This window comes from Anolis sagrei, chromosome 1 (assembly GCF_037176765.1).
Source record: "Anolis sagrei isolate rAnoSag1 chromosome 1, rAnoSag1.mat, whole genome shotgun sequence".
Lineage (NCBI taxonomy): Eukaryota > Metazoa > Chordata > Lepidosauria > Squamata > Dactyloidae > Anolis > Anolis sagrei.
In genome coordinates this window covers 220,787,938-220,806,945 of record NC_090021.1, presented here as the reverse complement: position 1 = coordinate 220,806,945, position 19,008 = coordinate 220,787,938, and the positions used below count along the sequence as shown (strand labels likewise).

Genomic DNA, 19,008 nt, shown 5'->3' with positions numbered 1-19,008 from the left:
CTTCTTCCAACCTAGCAGTTTGAAAACATTCAAATGTGAGTAGATAAATAGGTACCACTCCGGTGAGAAGGTAACAGCGCTCCATGCAGTCATGCCGGTCACATGACCTAGGAGACAGCTCTTCGGTTTAGAAATGGAGATGAGCACCATCCCCCAGAGTCGACTCAACTAGACAATGTCAAGAGGAAATCTTTACCTTTAGACCACCTTACGGACATAGCTTTAAGGACACTGTTTTCCACAAGGTAACATCCTTCCCCATTAACATATCCCTACTATAAGCTAGATATAAGACCACTTACTTTTGGTTTACAGTGAAAGTTTATCACCTTGCTTTAAATTCTTGAATCATGGTGGCTTTGTAGTGTATCCTACTCTTTTGTCTTCTGCCTTGAATGATGTGGCTTTTGACTCATCCTCAGAAACACACTGCTTCTATAGCAATAGTTGTCCTTAGCATCGCCTTTGTAGATCAGAGTTTCATTTTACTCAGGTGTGGGATGTAAGTGGCAAAACTGCCTAATGAATAGGAAGTAAAAAGTTCTTTCTAGTAAAAAAAAAAATGCTGGGATGGTGGGGATGTGAAGACGGCTCAGTTATGTTTGCATCCTCATTGAAAAAAGGATGTCCCCACATTTGAGACTCTGCACCAAGAAAGGAGAACAGCCACATGATTCTTAGCACTCCATTACTTAGTTCAGGAAAAAAAGCCTGAACAAAAATAGATGTGGGTATTCTGCATGGAAAATATATTTGATGGGGCTGGGATGAGGAGAAAAACGTGTTTTCAGTCCAAAGCAATATTTTTGCACATGAAATAATGTATTTTGCAAAATATTTTTTTTGTGCAGAATGCACTATCTTCTGCCCAATATTGCATTCTACACAGAAAACAGTTTTCCCTAAAATGTATATTTGCTAAGCAGGAATCAAGTGTATTTGCTCAAATTGAACACATTTCTATACATTGTATATTTTGAATATATTGTATAAATTGTACAAATAAACTAATTCAAAGCATACTTTTATGCATAAAGAAAAACAAATTAATACAAGATCAAATATAGTTTGCATTAAAACATACTGCCTCACAAGCAAGAATATTGTTTTATGTAGAGAAAATAATTTTCTCTCTCAAAACATTTTCTGTGCAGAAAAAAATGTATTTTTGAACAGGTTTTCCCAAGTAAAGTCCCAAAATACAATAACACTCAAACATTTGTGAGTCGTTTCGTAGAACGGCGAAGAAATTGTTGGAATTATTTATTCTTGCATGTGAAATGAAATAAATTTGTGTGAATATGTATTTATATCCCAGCTTTCCCCCCAAGATTAGATCCAAAGCAGGCCAAATAGGATTGAAAGTTTGCATCCTTAGTGGAAATAAGTGTTGCCATAGTCCCCTCTGTGTCATTCTAGCTATTCATGTGTGTACTGTTCTTAACATATGGAATTTAAGAATTAGTCCCTGTTTTGGTCCTGAGCAAGCCAGGAGAGTAAAAAAAAAAAAAGATTCTTAGTTACTTTGCCATGTTCCTTTTGCAGTTGATAATAAATGGATCCGCCATAGTATCCGCAGACAAATAGGGTGCTGATTAGGGAATCACTTTCTCAGTTTTGCACACATTAGAGGGATATTTTTATAGGATTTCAAAAATTGCACCATTGTGAATAATGTTTCTTTACAACAGAGAAACCAAATGGCTTGGGAGAAGTGACAGCCTGACATTGTGAACAGCTTCTTCTTACAATCACATCAGCTATTCCACTTTTCTTTCCTGGCATTGCTCAAACCAGTTGTTGCAAAATGAATTAACAATTGGTAATGAAATTCCACCAGGTTCATGGAGTCAGAATAATAAAATGGAAATATGTTATTTTAATTTATTTATATATTCTTGAAACAAACTTCGTGCATTTCTATTTGAAACTTTGGGATTTCCTGAGTGGAGTCCTTTCCAGCACAGTTTGAGAAGAGTCTTGGATATGCATCCACTAGGCTATATGTTTTCAACCATCAAGAACAAATTCCACACATAGATACCCAAGAGAGTTGATGTGAAAGAGATAGTGAGTGTGTCCTTGTATGTGATATTCTTGTCTTCCTGTAGCAATCATGTGTGTATATTACTGGAAGACATTATGGATGTGTGTACCAGTAATATACATGCCTGTCACATATACATATTGCAAAGGTAGTAAAATGAAAGCTTTTTGGCTCATAGAACTGCTGTTTCTTGTAAACACTTGGACTGGAAGATAGATACGCAATGATGTACTGTCTCTGAATTACTCAGAGTCTTATTTGATGTTGGCTCATGCCACTGCTTTTTCCAGGAAGCATCCTTCAGATGAACACTTTCGTAACCTTTTTACTATAATATTCAACCTTGCCTATGAAATATCCTATAATGCCTATATAAATGTGTGGTTAATAATGAAGTGCAATTTTCCAGGATTGTGTAACATAATTGTATTGTGTGAACATTTAGCAACCCTACATTGCTGTAGAATCCAGTTCTCATATCAATCTGTAGTGGGAATTCATGTAGATGTATCCATGGCAATGATTCCTGTGTGGCTATTATGTTGTCAAAAGTGCTGTTAAAAGGAGCATGCAGCTGATAGTACATTTCCAGTGGTGGTTTGTCTGTGGGTTATTTCAGGAAGTGGTTCTACTATGGTATGGTTTGTACATGATCATCCACTGCTTACCATAAAACCTCTCATCAGGACTGAACCTGCTGTACTTTGTTTCTGCAGTTGGAAATAACTCAAGGATCTACAATGCAGATAGCCCTTCTTCTGGAGTAAACTGTTTATTCATTCCATAGTTGCATGGCCGATTTAATGCATAGTTCCTATGACCAGCTAACATCTGGTGGCCACATGTTCATTATGGGCTTATATACTTCGGGAGGCTGGTCCTCAGGTGGCTGAAACACAGGCCCCTTCCACAAAGCTGAATAAAATCCCACATTTTATACTCTGAACTGGAATATCTGTCAGTGTAGACTCAGATAACCCAGCCCCCTTCCACACAGCTGAATAAAATCCCACATTTTCTGCTCTGAACTGGAATATCTGAAAGTGTAGACTGAGATAACCCAGTTCAAAGCAGATGTTGTGGGATTTTCTGCCTTGATATTCTGGGTTATATGGCTGTGCAGAAGGGCCCACAGTCCATAGCACAACAAATTATCAGAATAGAACTTTGAAGGGGAAAACTTGAAAGTAATCAACTACAAATAATTGATGACCAGAGACAAAGATATAATCATATTATGTGGCAGTAATATGTTCATTGTACACCAAGTGAGCAAGGAAACTGGCATTTACTGAGAGAGGAGAGCAAGAACCATGATACTTTGGTCTCTGTGGAATCAAAGACAGTGCATTTAAGTCAGCCCTACAGATCTGTGAATAGTGGGATGATTTCACAAAGTTGTTTGGCCAGATCTGTTTCTTAGAATGTATGCCCGACTCTGCCTTCAGTGTTCTTCAATTCAGTTGTTGTAATAAACTGCAATCAGGTTGGACTGAGCCATACATTGCCACTTGTACAGAGATTACACATTGAAGAGTTGGCTTCTAATCCTTCCTAGTTTTTCTGCGCAATTTACGTTACATAGGTTTCTTTATCTCCCGTCTGTTTTCTGTTCAAAGAGTTGCCTTGGATTCAAAAGTTTCTTCCTCCTTGCCTCCTTTTAAACTCTTGTGCTTCTCTTTGTAACATTTCTGTCTGGCCTTCCTAAAATATGCAAACCATCTGTGCCTTTACATACTGATCTTAAACAGTTCCCAGTCCAGATTTGTGCTCCTTAAGTTTGTCCTTCATCCTCTAACTAATTATCCTTCCTATAAATTTAAAGCCTGTCATTTTAACGAGGAAACCTCTCTTGACTGTACCAAACCCAGCTGCTGAATGTTTATAGCAGTCCAGCCATAGAGAGACTGGTGAATTAAATATGGCCCTGTCCTTGAAAATCTGATGGAAATGTTCAAAACATTCAGTCTTCCACCATGCTGATAGGTACCTCTGGAATGCGGCTTACATTTATTATAGTTGTCTGCCATTTGCACTGAAATCAAGTATAAAATAAAAGTAGAATTTCTATACATACTCCTGGGATTCACTAGTTACTTTAGTTGTCTTAAATGATTGCATTAACACGAACAATCATTGATGTTTACAGACCGGCATCAATGTGAATTGGCAGCAGCCTTAATGAAGATAATTATAGGTCCTCTTCAGAATGTTACTCTTTCACAAGGTCCTTTCCTCTACATCAGTGTTTCTCAGCTTGTGGGTCTCCAGATGTTTTGGCCTTCAACTCTCAGAAATCCTAACAACTGGTATACTGGCTGGGATTTCTGGGAGATGTAGGCCAAAACACCTGGGGACTCACAGGTTAAGAACCACTGCTCTGCATCAAGGAAGTAAAACCTTCAGTTTGAACATCAGATGTGGTCCACAGAACTTCTTCTGCCCATATCTCCAATATCTGGAACTAGATATAAGAGACAACTTGAAGCCTCAAGAAATCATGCACCACAATGAAAACTAGATTTTGCATGGAACAGGAGCTCTTGCTTACAGATTGGAACCTGTACACTGGGAAATCTTTGCATGCCTAGAAGCTGTTGCATGGAAGCAGCCTATATAAGATTCATGTTTGGCAATGCCTACTTTCCATTGAGCCTACTCCTTGCCTATAGCTCTGCTCTCCGTTGGAATGAGGGCATTGCGATGCATGGAACTGTTTTTTCAATCATTTTATTGACAGAAATAATAATAATAATAACAACAGCAACAACAATAATAACCAAAGTGACTTGAGATGCCTTACAGAGCACCACATGATGGTGCCACTCAAAACACATAAAATGCATCAGTAGACCTTACACTCAAAAATCAAAATGAAAACAACTGATGAAATTGGGTCCGCACCTCCATATGTCAAAATATGTAGAACTTGTGTAGTTTTCCTCTTTTTAATTTATTTTTGGTGAATGTATTAATAGATCAAAGATGTAATAGTGGTTGTGAGAGAGGTGTGGTAAAAAAAGGTTTCCTCGTTTAATCCTGTTACGTTTTCTGAGCCTGCCTCTGCTTTAAATATTAAAAATGACTGAATTGGGTTTCCTCCTATTTTTAATGCATTTGGCAATGCTTGCAAGTTGCAGCGAAGTTCTGCTGTTCCATGTGAAGTGCTTCTTCCCACATCTTTTTTAATGATTTCAGAACGGACTGAGAATTCTATACAGGATTTACATCTAATCATTTAGGAGATACATCCATCAAATGCCTATTGGATATGGTGGTTCTGTGCTATTAAATACTTTCGGTCAGCGGCACATCCTGGCCTTTGACCCAAAAATTTTGGGAGTGGTGCTTATTTGTTTTCAGGTGTGTAAGCACAGATAGAGGCTCACTTGTAAATGAAAAGGTATCTGTTGTCCTATATTATCTCAAGAACTGTCCATCTCTGTTTTGCTCACTTACTATACATGTGCATCCTAAGAAGAATATGAAGAGTTGTGGAAAATGACACTCATCTATTACATGTATCACAATGCATGTATCACACATGATTGCCTTCCATTTGATAGTTTGTTGCTGGATTTTTTTTTCTTTTTAAAGGCTTTTCTGCAGGCCCGAAAAGACAAAACGTGTCTCCAAAAAATATTGGCTAAGGTTTTTGACAAAGCAGGCAATTTAGCTACATAATTCTATGCTAGCCGGGGAAGGAAGGATACACCCTTATTGTACATGTTGCACATTGACCAGGCTACAGCAGTGAAAACACAACTTCACTCCCTAGTGCTATCAGTTTGCAGGCCTTTGGTTGGATGCCAGGTTCTTTTATTGTAAAGGGAGACCAAAGTCAGCTTTTAGCGATTAGTTCCTGGCTAGTTTAAGAGAAAGTATAGAAAAGGGATTAAATTAGTGCTGGCTGGCTTTTTCTTCCCCCCATATAGATATCCTGGGCTAATAGGAGGAAAAGAGCATAGAGAACTGGCAAAGCAATAAGACTTGCTCAGGTTGTGTGACTGAGAGAAGCTGAGCGTTGAAGGAGGAGAATCTGTGGGAGTGAAAGCTATGGGGAACCTTGTTGCTGCAGTAGAGACAGAACTGTTTATTGTGCTTATTGGCCATATAGCAATGTAAGCACAATGTGGTTAAGATAAGATTGTCTCAATCTTGTCAGAAAATTGTAAGCAGCTGGCCGGTGTTTGGCTCTTAGAATTTGGGGGAAGCTCCTTCTGAGAATCACATCTGCTCTTCCGCAAAGAGAATTTGAGAAGAACCATTCAGTACTTATTGCTAATCAAACAGAGTAGCAATAAGTGTAACCTACTTTTATAACAGGACAAATATAATGCACAGCTATTATAGTAACAAAGCTTTGAAATAAGTGTCAACCTTCTACTCACAATCGTTATTTGATTGTAAGTCAGTTTAATGGTCCATACATCCAGTGACCACTTGGTTATGGTTCTTGTTTTAGGTTCAGTAGCCTATCACTATTGTTTCCATGTTATTTCTGCCTCTGGCACAAAATTTTCTATTAAAGAACTAACATCTACTGCATTGACTGCCACATACTTGTGTAAGGCAGGGTTGGGAATCATGAGACTTTATAGATGTAAGATGGCAACTTGTGGCATCTACTGTCAATACAACCAACGGTGAGAAGTACTGGGTGTAGCAGCAAGCGACATCTGGTGGGCTAGGCAATTCCTACTCATGATGTAAGAGGAGCATAAGTACTTTTCAGCTTTTTCCTTAAGCTTGCCTCACTCCGGAGGCAATAGCAGCAGGCGTAGTTTCCTGTTTTTGAATTAGTATTTTAAAACAAAACGTAAACAGGATTGGACATTCCCTTGTGTGTTTGCCCTCTCCTTCTGCAGTATAGTTGCCAGTTTATTACTATCCAAACTGGAAGATTGGAAAAACTAGTACTGGCATAAACTCTAGCACATTCAAAAAATTGAGAATTGCAGGACAAAAAGAAGCAACCTCCAGAGTTCATTGAACAGAAAGTAAGAAAATTACACAGGCATTACCAGACTCAAAGGAGCGAAATGTTAAAAATCTTCTGAATTTTTGCCATGATTGCTATTCTTGTTGGTGTGCTAATCATCCAGTTGATATGTAGGTATTTTTATCAGTGCTGGTGTAATGTTTTGAAAATGCTTATGTGAATTAATATGACTTGAAATTATTCATCTCTTGATTTCTTGTTTGATTGTAGGCTACAGTTTTAGAGGTGTGTATGCACTGGCATGGTGCAAAAAAAAAAAAAGCCATAGGCAAGCTAGACATTTCTACAGATCTGCTTATTTACCATGATCCTTCTGTCCCATGAAGGTTTGTGGCTTCCGGTTTTAGTCTGAACTATGCAGGCACTGTCCAAATTGCTGATCATATTTCAGAAGGTAGAATTCAGAACACTACATAGTTAATTTAACATTCAGAGTAGAACTACCAGCCCCATGATGTTGAAGCCACCAGCTGCCATTTTTTTCCACACCTTCTATACATTATAAGAACACCAAACCCATAGAAAGTGTTTTGCACGTGGGCTCAGAAGAGGACAACACCCAGGTCCTCTTCTTGCCCATCAAAGCTGATCTGAATAGATTTGGAGTTATGTAATGCTTTCTTTAAACTGCTTTGGTAATCAGTATTGTGTCTCTCTTGTCCCACAGGGTGTCCACACTGTAAAAACTCGATCCCACATTTCACAACAGCTGCAGAACTATTTAAAGAAGATCGAAAGGTAAGGCCACTTGAATCATATCTGATCACTTCCTTAGAGCATTGTAGCCACCTTTCCTTCTAGCAACATCATGTTCAGTGATGAAAAATCAGGCTTGTGTTTTAAAACACCGTTGACAAATTTGCTGAGTAAATCAATCAGTGGTGAATTTGCTTGCTTTCAAAAGTAAGCAAACAATTTTCCACCTTTTCTTTCTCTTTCTCCTGTTTTTTATGTACCTAAATGTAGAATGTTTAAGGAATATTACTCCATGCAACACGGCTTTCTTTTGTTCCATTTGTTTTGCATTCTCAGCTTGAGCCAAAGTGGCTCATTTAAGGGAAATGTGTTGTAGGTGCAAATGCAGAGAGCAGCTAGAATTCAGGAACTTCAGCTAATCCTGCTGTTGCTTTGCTTTTGAAAGTAGTTTGCCCGTAGTGATCAACAAACTGCCCTTGCCTCAGTTCACAATTGGTTTAGGATCTCTACTTATTCTCAGAAAACTCTTGGGAGGAAAGCTCACATAATTCTAAGAGCTATCACACAGCATGCAATATATAATGTACCTTCTGCCACATACTTTTCAACAAAATATTCTCTTTTAGCCTAATATTAATCAAACTTAAGCCAAGCTGTAAAAAGCATCAGAGGGGCAAATTTTTAAGAGTCAGAGAGCTGTAGATTTCCTGAACTTTGTCCTATAAGGAGATGGTAGAAGGAACATCCACTCTCTAAAACAAGAGAGTGGTATAACTTCTGAACAAACAAGTGCACAAAAACACGTATGTGCCTACGGTCCTGTGCGGTTTAGTATAGCATACAGAGACATAATAGCCATGTTTACATTTTTGAAAAGATGGCACATTGAAGAGGTGGCAAGCTTGTTTTCTGCTGTTCTAGAGACTAGAACACAGAGCAATGAATTCAAATTGTAAGAAGACAATCCAGCTAAACATTAAGAAGAATGTACTGGCAGTAAGAGCAGTTTGACAATGGAATATTCTGCCTTCGAGCATTTTGTAGTGTCTGTCTCTACAGGTTTTAACCAGAGACTGGAAGGCCATCTGTTGGGGGTGCTTTGATTGCATTTCCTTCATAGCAAGGGATTGGACTTGATGCCCCTTGGTGTCTCTTCCAGCTCTAGGATTTATTAGGAGTATGACCACACCCATACTGTGACTAGCATTCTTTTAGGGACATAAACATGTTTAGGTTTCTCATATGTCAGTGGTTCTCAACCTGTGGGTCCACAGATGTTTTGTGGCCTTCAACTCCCAGAAATCCTAACAGCTGGTAAACTGACTGGGATTCCTGGGAGTTGTAGGCCAAAACACCTGGGGACTCACAGATTGAGAAGCACTGTTATATGTCCTTCTGAGAGTGCTGTGAGGATTGGTATTCCTGCGCTACATCTACGGCCTCACCAACTTATAGAACAGCTTGGGGTGAGTTAGAGAAATCACCTTATAGGATGTGAAATGATGACATCAGCACTGAAATATACTAGAGTCTCTCGGAACATTTCTGTAATAGTTTCATATCTAGCTACAGGAGCAATGCTACAAAGCAGAGGATGGGTTATGCTGGAGCTTAGAGGTTGTTCAATAATTGTATATTGCTCATCCTTACACAGATCTGCATGCGGAACTATGATGCTATTCTGACACATATAGGATGACAGCTAGTTTGTATCTGTATGTACAGGGCCACCTTTGGCAACATTTCTTTGTAAAATACTTCACAAGTTTTCCAAACAGACTGGCGAAATTCACCACAAGACTGCTTCCATTGGACAAAGTGTTTGATGGTTCAAAAACTGTGAAAGATTGAGAGGACCTTTTAGCCCTCAAGAAAGTGATGAATGGATGCAACCCATATTTCAGCCAATGGTAGTTACAGCTAAAGTGAAGAGATATAAAACTTAATGAGGTAGAACTAAAGTTCAAATTGAGCATATTGAGTCTGGTAGTGGTTCTTCAAGGCCAGGCACAGGAGAAAAAGGCAGGGCTTTTGTTTCTATCTCCACCTTGACTTTTCAAGGTGGTGGAGATTGATAATTCGGGGATTTTCCTTCAATCATTCACAGTCCAATTCTGCTGAAGTGTTTTGTGTGTGCGGTTTGCCAATATCTTGAATTGACATTTTACATAAACTCTAGTGCTTCAAAGAAATGTAAGTGCTGGAATATTTCATTGCCTTTTTTTTTCTTTTAAAAAATCCATTACAAAGTTTACTTGAGTGTTTTTCTGATTTGATTGCTTTCTAATTCAATGCGGAGAAAATGAACAGGCCTCTAGAAAATGATTGTTCTGAAATGTGGTTTTATTTTTGAGAAAAGAAAAGGCTTGGCTTTCCTTCTTGTTTTTCTTTTGGGATTCAGTAGCATGAAAACTCTCCCTTGACACTTTTAGCACAGTGGTAGGATACAAAGGAAAATGTATTGAAGGGATTTGATGGAAGCATTCATTCCACCTAGTAGCCCAGATCCCCCAATGGCCTTTCCCAAGTTGTGCTGACTGGTGCAGGAGAGAGGGTCCTGTTCTGTAGGTCTTTATTTGAAACCAAGACCAATCTAGAGGGGGAAGTTGTGTGAATGAATGCAGAGCTGCCATGGTAGAATCTGGATTTGATTATTAAAGTTTAGGTCACTGACGTATTGAAAATAATAATAACATAATAATAATGCTTTATTTATATTCTGCCCTTCTCCCCAAGGGGAATCAGAGCAGATTACAGCATATATAAACAGACACAGGCAAATATTCAATGCCTTGTTATAACGACAATACAGTGAGACACAAACACAGATGAAGGCAAAAGCTTCTCCTTTCATTTCCGGCTTCTAGAGGCGGTTCTCCTCTCCGGCTCTGGGGGAGGTGCTGTTCTCAATTTCCAAGCTGAGGAGCCTGCAATAGCCGTAGATACCCCCTGATCGTGTGGCTGGCATGAGTGCATGGAGCATCCTTTTTGCATTTTCACATTTGCATGTTTTTTGAACTGCTAGGTTAGGAGGTGCTAGGTCTAACAGCGAGAGCTCACCCCATCCTGTGGATTCAAACTGCACACCTTCAAGTCAGCAGTTCAGCAGCACCAAGCATTGCTTGAGTGTGAAAATGAAAAGATGGGTGTGTGCCTTTCATTTAGGTGCATGCCAAAATATAGATAGCTGTGATAATCGTGTTGGTATTTGTAGGGCATCTGTATTTCCAAGAAGATCTTCCTGTTATGAGGATGTATGTCTCTGTTTGGAGAATGGTGGCCTCTGTAGCCTGGAGTCATTTTTGCATACATGTATATCACTAATCGATTTAAGGAACACCTGACATAGATCAGAAGGCTGATCTTGGAGCACCTGTTTGGTTCCAAATTTGCCAACTGCTGAAGTGTTTCCAGACCCAATTCATTAAAAAGACTCATATGACAGAATGCCTCTCTGATCCCCAAACTGACCTTATCCTAAAATCGATGTTGAAGGCTTTCTTGTAGTAGAAACTGCAGGGGGCACAGTTACAAGGGGGAGGGAATCTTTTTGGTTGTGAGCTCGGGTCAATGAAATTGGATCATCAATGATGTTCACATTTTCACTGCCAGATTAAGATGTTCCCTTTATTTCTTGATTTTTAATTAGTTCTGAAGGACCAGTTTTAAAATATCGGCATTATGCCAATCAATTGTCCCAAATTATTTGTAGTTTGGGAGAGAGATAACTTTATATTAAAGATATGGTGCTTGTACTATAGTCATAGGTTTTTGTGTATTGTTGTAGTTTTTAAAATGGAATTCTTTTTTTAAAAGGGCATTTCAGAAATATAGAAAACTTACTAACCTGTTCAACTGAACCAAGTAGTTCCTCTGTCTCTTAGGACTCCTTCATACATGACATTAGCTACAGAACGTTTTCTATAACATAGTGATAAGACTCATCAGTACAACTAATGTATGAATATACTTTGTAGGAAGCGAAATTGGCTCTCGAGTAATTATCAGGGATGGCTAACCTGGAGCCCTCTTTTTTTGGAGTCCAATTTCCATCAGTTTCCGCAGCATGCTCAATAACAATTAATAGTGGGAGTTTTGCTTCAGCAACATCACATGTTCTCTAGTCCAGATATCCTTTCAGGCAACTGTAAGTTTACGATCACATACCGCGTTAAGCAACTTTCATTTCCAGCTTACAGGAAAGTATGGATTTTTTGCCTTGTGCCTTGTTCCAGATCCTGCAAATTCAATGTCTTCTTCCAGCTTGATCATCATTTTTGATCATCAGGAAGCACTGCATTTATGATATGTAATCATTATTAGAAATAAAGCGCTAACACAATCAGTGTCAAGGAACAGAAGATTTGTAATACACGCATGCAAATTTCAGGCCATTAAGTCACTTGGCAACAACATCTTTTTTATGTGTAACCAGAGATTTGTCATCTTTAGTTGACTAGTTTTCTAAACTGTTCTTTCTCAGACTGAAATGTTATCCTTTCTAAAAGAACACTTAGAAGGGAGAAATTAAAAACCTGCCCTTTTTCATTCCTTTCAAAAAAGAATCAATGTTCAGCTAGTTATTCACTTCCATTTTCATAACAAAAGTCAATATTTGCTCCCGCGGAGATTTATTTCCCTGAATCAATAACCTGATGTGTGGCGGTACATATTTTAGCAGGAGAAAAGCTAGCTACTCCTGCAGGAGACATTTATTATTACAGGCTTATCTGGATCTGGAAAAGCAGCCTGTGAAAAGAAGAAGAGAAAGAAAGACTAAACATATAAAATGGCACTTTTATTGTTTTTTTTTAAATAAAGCAAAGCTGAGCATGTGGGTAATTCTCTCCTGTTTGCTCATTTGAACTTGAATAAATTGTAGTAGTGACTGGACCAGTAGGTCAGGATATAAAAGCTGGTGCTAAAGATATCAGACAGGATGTCTTGACTGTGCTGTGCCATGCAACCTCTCTGCTTCACTGCTTGAAAGCACAGGTGATGAATATTCTTCCTCAGGAAGTGAGCAAATCCTTTTTAATAACACACTGACTCAGTTCTGAAATTGCACTAGATCATATTAGATTCACAGTTATCATTTAATTCTAATTTCATGGCAAAGGCTGTGCCACTAAGGAAATGTCTAAAAAAAAAGTATGGTAAGGGCATCTCATCCTGCTTTCCAGTAATGTATTCCATAGGTTGTGTCTAGCGATACTTCCTTTTGTCCAATCTCAAGTGAGTGCCAGTCAGTGTTACTAGGTGTCCCCAAATCCTGATACTGTGGAAGTTTTTTTTTCTCAGAAGATATTCCAAAACTTTGAGGAATTTGAATTCCCTATTCTGTAATGTTTCCAGTATTCTTAAAGGAATGAAATCACAATGGTAGGTTGCATGCACTAATAGTCTAAGGCAGTGGTTCTCAACCTCTGGGTCCCCAGATGCTTTGCCTTCAACTCCCAGAAATCCTAACAGCTGGTGAACTGGCAGGGATTTCTAGGGGTTTTCGGTCAAAACACCTGGGGACCCACAGGTTGAGAACCACTGGTCTAAGGGTTCATCTACATTGTAGACTTAATGCCACTTTAACTCCCATGACCAACTACTGTGGACAGGCATGTAGCCGGGGGGGGGGGGGGGGGGTTGGGGGCCTCAGCCCCCCCCCCCCCCCCCAAAATGCTCATGGTGGTCTGTGAAAAGGCCTTACTGGTACATTATTTAAACTGTTATGTTTATTCATATCATGATCTGATTACCATGCTCAATATATCTCATATGCATGGGGGTATTGGGGTAACGATACAAAAGGTTTGCTAGGGTAGACCCTCTTTCACTCAGACTCAGCCCCCCCCCCCCAGAATCAAACAGCCCCCCCCCCCAATCAAAATCCTGGCTATGGGCCTGACTGTGGAGTTGGTTTGATGAGGCACCAGCACTCTTTTGCCAAAAGGCCTTGTAAAAGAAGTACAACTCACATGATTTCACAGTATTGAGCTATAGCAGTTAAAGTAGTATCGAACTGCATTAATTCTACAGTGTAGATGCAATCTAAATGTAGCCACTGTAGTTGGCCGCTTTTTGCAAGGTTGGAGAATGCTAACCCATAAGAACGTCAAGTGTATAAAAATAGATGTTTTCTGAGGAGAGAAGCAGATGGAGATATCAGGCTGCTGCTTCTAACAATTGGGTCAAGCACATTGGGATAATTTGATGCGATCTCAAGCTCAAACTCTCAAATTTAATGTTGTAGCCTGCAGTTCTATCCTTGTTTACCTGAGTCAAGTGCCACTGCACCCAATGTGACTGATTTCTGAGTAGTAAATAAAGTGAACTTGAACCTGACTAGAGGTGTGCATTGTCCTAAATCAGGCATTATCCTGCACCAGATAGCTAATTCAGTGAAGACTTTCTTGTCTTTTGTTCTGCACCTCAAATCCTATTCAGGTTGTGACTTCCCCTGCTCTCCAAAACACAATTCGATGGCACATGGGGAGGAGCAAATCACTCCTGTGTCTTCCATCAATGGAGCTCCTTCTCTTGACATAACAACCCAGCTTCTGTTAGTCACCACTTATATCATCCGTCACTGCTACAAGAGATCATGTAGAGACAAACACATTAAATAATGTGAAGCTCTTGGATTCTATAACAATATGGGCTAAAGATGTCTCTCAGTTGCACATATAAATCATTCTAGAACAGAAAGCTATATTTTACGGCTCTCCTGGAATGTTTTGCTTGAAATCATGATATGAATAGTGCTGAAAATGGTTCTCCAACTCATTCACACCAATCCCGCTGAGGCAAAGTCTTGCTAGCTGCAATTTTCAGATAAGGTGCTGAGGAGCTGACAGATTAATGTTCACATTTCAAGAAATTCAACATCTTCTTTTGAATCTGAAAACATGAATAATGGTGCTTTTTAAAAAAGATCTAGAATAAAACACCTTTCACATTAAACCAGCACATACTTTTTCTGTATTAAAATAAGCATTAATGGTTTAATTTTCACCATGTCTTTTAATGGAATTACTTTAAAGCCAATGGTTTTAATCCAGGACTGGTTAATGTAGAATATCTGTCGGCAAGAAGTACCTCTTCATATGTTGTTTAACTGAGGTTCCCAGCATCTTTCAACCTTACTTACATTCGTTAAAGCAGATGGGATTGCACTTGGCTATACAGTGCCCACCCAAACTTACCTACAAGTGGGGCATTTGCAATTCACTTTAGTATCAGGACTCTGCCAAAGCATTCTCCACCCCGCTACAGTTCCTGTGCCGCATCCCAAGTCCTTTCTGATCCTCAGGAGGGCTTCTGCAAGTGCTGGAGTTGCAGAAAAACAAAGAGGGAACCTTTGCCTGAGCTTCTTATCACATGAAACCCATGTACCCCGTCCTTCTTAACCCCTGAAGGGGGACTGAGGATGGCTTACAACTGGCAATCAGTAGATGATTATTGGACTGAAGTATTTTGCACTTCTCGGGTACAGATCATTCCCTCTTACACATCACAGCTTACTTTTGGCATAAAATGCCTCAAAGCGGGGTGTAGAGCCTAGTATGGTGGTACTGGTAGTCAAACGTAGGAATGCTAAGCTACTGGAAAGTCTATAATCTATTGGAAATTCCAGTGCACCATAACCTTATTGCAAAGGTAAAAATGATGTCAACTCCGTTGGCAAAATGTGAATCTCTATGAACATAGAGACCACTTGAACACCACAAGTCAAAAGAATGGTATGACCTTGTTAGAAGTCAAACCTTAAGAAAAGTGATATTCATAAAACAGTAATGTAATAGCTCACAGGTAGCTCAGCTGTTGAACTAAGGAACCGTGTCTTTAAACAGCCAAGGATAGACAGGGCACTACAAAAATGTATCTGGTTAGAAGAGGATGGTTGTTTAAAGTAGAATTTGCAGGTGCCCAAAAGATATACACGCCCTTAAAACCTCTTATTTAAAACATGCACTCAAGAGACAAAACAAAGTAGTCGTCTTTGAAAAATAACATATCTTGTTTACTAACAAACTTGTATATATTCAGTATACAGGCACATAGTCTTTAAAATGTCTTTAACCATATCTGTACTCATTAAAGTCCATGAGTACACACATTCACCTCCAATGAAGTGGTAAGTAGACTTACTATATTGAAGTCCATGCACGCACATCTGCCTTATTGAAATCCAAGAGCAAACTGAGACAAAATGGAGTCCTGAGTTAGCACATGCTCAGTACAATCACATGTATAACTCCTCCAACATCAAAGAGATAAGCTAAACTGGAAAATCAGCATACACATAGAATAAGGTTAACAAATGTACATTAACAAACAGTTAGTGGAGGCTTGTAAGGTTGCTGTTTCCCCTGTCTAACGGCGTGTATGTATTTTTGTGTATATGTGCATACACACATGTGCACACATATATTCCTCAGATACTGATTCCAGTACAAGGATTTCTACATCCTGAGAGCCAGTAGGTTTGGTCTCTGGCAAAGTCTTTTACCTGTTGCTTTCTACTGGTTCAGTGGATCCAGCTGGACATTGTCTGATTCAGAGCCCTGGACACCACATAGGATGGGATTCACTATGTGTTCCCACTGTATGAGAGAGTGGTAGTAGTCTGGCTATTTCTGCAGTTAATAAGCTGGATATCATGAATCCTGGGAAGCTCCGTTTCTCTTTCAAGAGCATATGGAGTTTTCAGAATTATGCCCTCTGTGTGTGTATGCATGCACATGTACTAATTTTGTTTACTGCCCATTTGATCTTTTATGCTTCATCAAGGCCATAGAAAATTGAGGGAAATTTATTTCCATGACATCACTGGAACTGCAACCCAATGCGAACCTATTTGGATGGAAATAATGCTGACATTTGGCTGCCTTGGAGGCAAACAAATGTATATTTATTTGCAGACGGTTCCCGCCTTCCAGGAGCCTTATGGGATATAGTTGATTTTTAATATATATTCAACATGTATCCTGTGTGGATGCGGGAAGCAGTGGAAGAAAAAACTACTGTCACAGTATTTTGACCATCTGCTGCTGTGACTCAAGTAATTTTGACTCAATTATTGTTGTAGAACCTTCCTCTTGTCAATTAGTACCAATAATTAACAGGAGAATAGCAAGGCACTTGAAGTAAGACTAGCAAAAGCATGCATACAGGTAAACAATTACTAATCTCAAATTTGCTACTTTCCTCAGTGTGTGTAGAGGGGACATGGAGCATTTTAACATATCCTATGCTAATAAAATATATTTACTAATGAACAACTTTTATGATAAATTTCCTAAGCCTGGTGGCATGTGCCCTACCAAATTTTCTTCCTAGATTTTTTATAAAAGTCCTGAGGATTTTTGCCAAAGATTATATCATTTCTTCTTTGTGGTCTCTGTGCCTGTGCATAGATCTTCGGACATTTCTAGAGTTGTATTTTGGCTGTATTCCCACCCCACTGAGATGCAGATAAGCTCTGCATTACCAAGGGTGATTGAAAAATCTCTACAGAGGGTAGAAAGTGGACCGCACGAAGTTTCTGAAGCACCTGCATTTGCCATAGGTCAAAGCGGCTCAATCTAAGACTTCCAAAAATGCTTATTCCACTCTAACCAAAAATGAGGGCAATAAGAGTGACACCGTGGCCTGCAAGAATTGCTCCAGTTCTGCTTCTTAGGATAGTGAACTACCAAGCATGTGCATGGCTAGCTACCTTCTGGATTATCATCCAGATGACAGAAAAGGGACTTGGATCTCCCAATCTGAGATACATAACTTAACGTTTTAGCAGATTACCACAGCTAAGCATATAGTGAGCTGTAGTGCAAAGGCCGTGGTTATTGTCATAGTCCTACATAGACATAAATAGCTGCATTGTGCTGGCCCAACCCAGGATGCAATGTCTATCATGGAGGATCCGTCATTCAAAGAACAAGAACTGTTCCAGTCATCTATGGATAAGAAATCGGAACACAATCTGATTATGAGATTGACTGCTAATAAGTATGATCTTAAGTTACAATCTGCCCAGTAGTCTGAGTCGGGCTATTTCTGCCACATGACTTGAACTCTAGTTTTTTACTCCCTCTTGTCTATATAATAAATAATAATAAAACTTATTTATATACCACTCTATCTCCCTGGGAGGACTCAGGGCGGTTTCCAAGCAACAACATCAAAACATAAAGAGTCGCAACATGAACAAAAGCATGGAATTACCCAACAATAGATAAATATTAAAAGAAAATAGACAAGAAGAGCAGGCAGGATTTTTTCTTTTAATATTTATGTGTTGTTGTTGTCCTAGTCTTCAAACTCGTACAAAAAGAGGGGAGAGATGGGGCCTGTCTTATTTCCCTTGGAAGGGTGTTCCAGACATGGGAGGCCACCACTGAGAAGACCCTCTCTCTCATCCCCACCAACCGTGCTTGTGACAGAGGTGGGAGCGAGAGGAGGGCCTCCCCAGAAGATCTTAGAGTTTGCGCCAGTTCATAGATGGAGATGCGATTGCAAAGATAGGCGGGGCCTGAACCATTTAGGGATTTATAGGTCACTACCTGCACTTTGAATTTGGCTAGGCAATTTATCGGCAGCCAATGAAGATGCTTTAATAGGGGCGTTGTATGCTCCCTATAGTTTGCTCCAGTAAGGGTAGTACTACCAGTTTTGCCATCCCTTTATTCTTCTGTGTCTGTGTATAGTATAAAATAGATTAAATACTGCCAAAAGGGATAATTTGTTGCTCACTTGCCATTGTATTTATGAGCAATACCTTACTCCTTATTAGCAAGTAAGTAAAGTAAGTATTAGCATGTTAATAATGTATAGTATGTTAGTATTGTATTATTCTGATCATCTTTTTAAAAAACCCAAAACTTAGCCCAAAGTATCACACTGCAAAATTGATTGCTGTGGCAACAAAAATGAATCTTGCTTTGCTTTTTTAAAAAGCCAGACTCCCAGTAATTTGGAACAGGTGTGTCTTCTGCGACCACTTACAGCACTCGGGAAAACCTCCTGGAAATGCTAATGCATTTGTAAACAAGGTGCATGGGAATTGTTTGTGCATCTTTCTTTCAGCACAGTCTGGGACTTAGTGCCAAAGGAGAGTTGCTTGCTCCCCTTCATCTTTCCCTGTTCAGAAAAATCAGAAATGGAGGCAGCGCTGCTTCTGCTGAGCTGATACTCTCAGGAGCTTCCCTAACAGTCCTGGCGAAGAGCTGGCTGGGAACATTTCACTCCTTTCCCCTCCAGGCCTATA

At 39.4% G+C, this 19,008-nt stretch overlaps 1 protein-coding gene across 1 annotated transcript in view; it reads left to right on the top strand.

Annotated features, from left to right (window-relative positions):
* PDIA5 (protein disulfide isomerase family A member 5) overlaps positions 1–19,008 on the top strand; it is a 212,431-nt gene that overhangs the window by 181,258 nt on the left and 12,165 nt on the right. Inside the window, exon 15 of the mRNA XM_060774774.2 lies at positions 7,717–7,787. Coding sequence (XP_060630757.2) covers positions 7,717–7,787 — 71 coding nt within the window. The remainder of the gene's footprint in view (positions 1–7,716; positions 7,788–19,008) is intronic.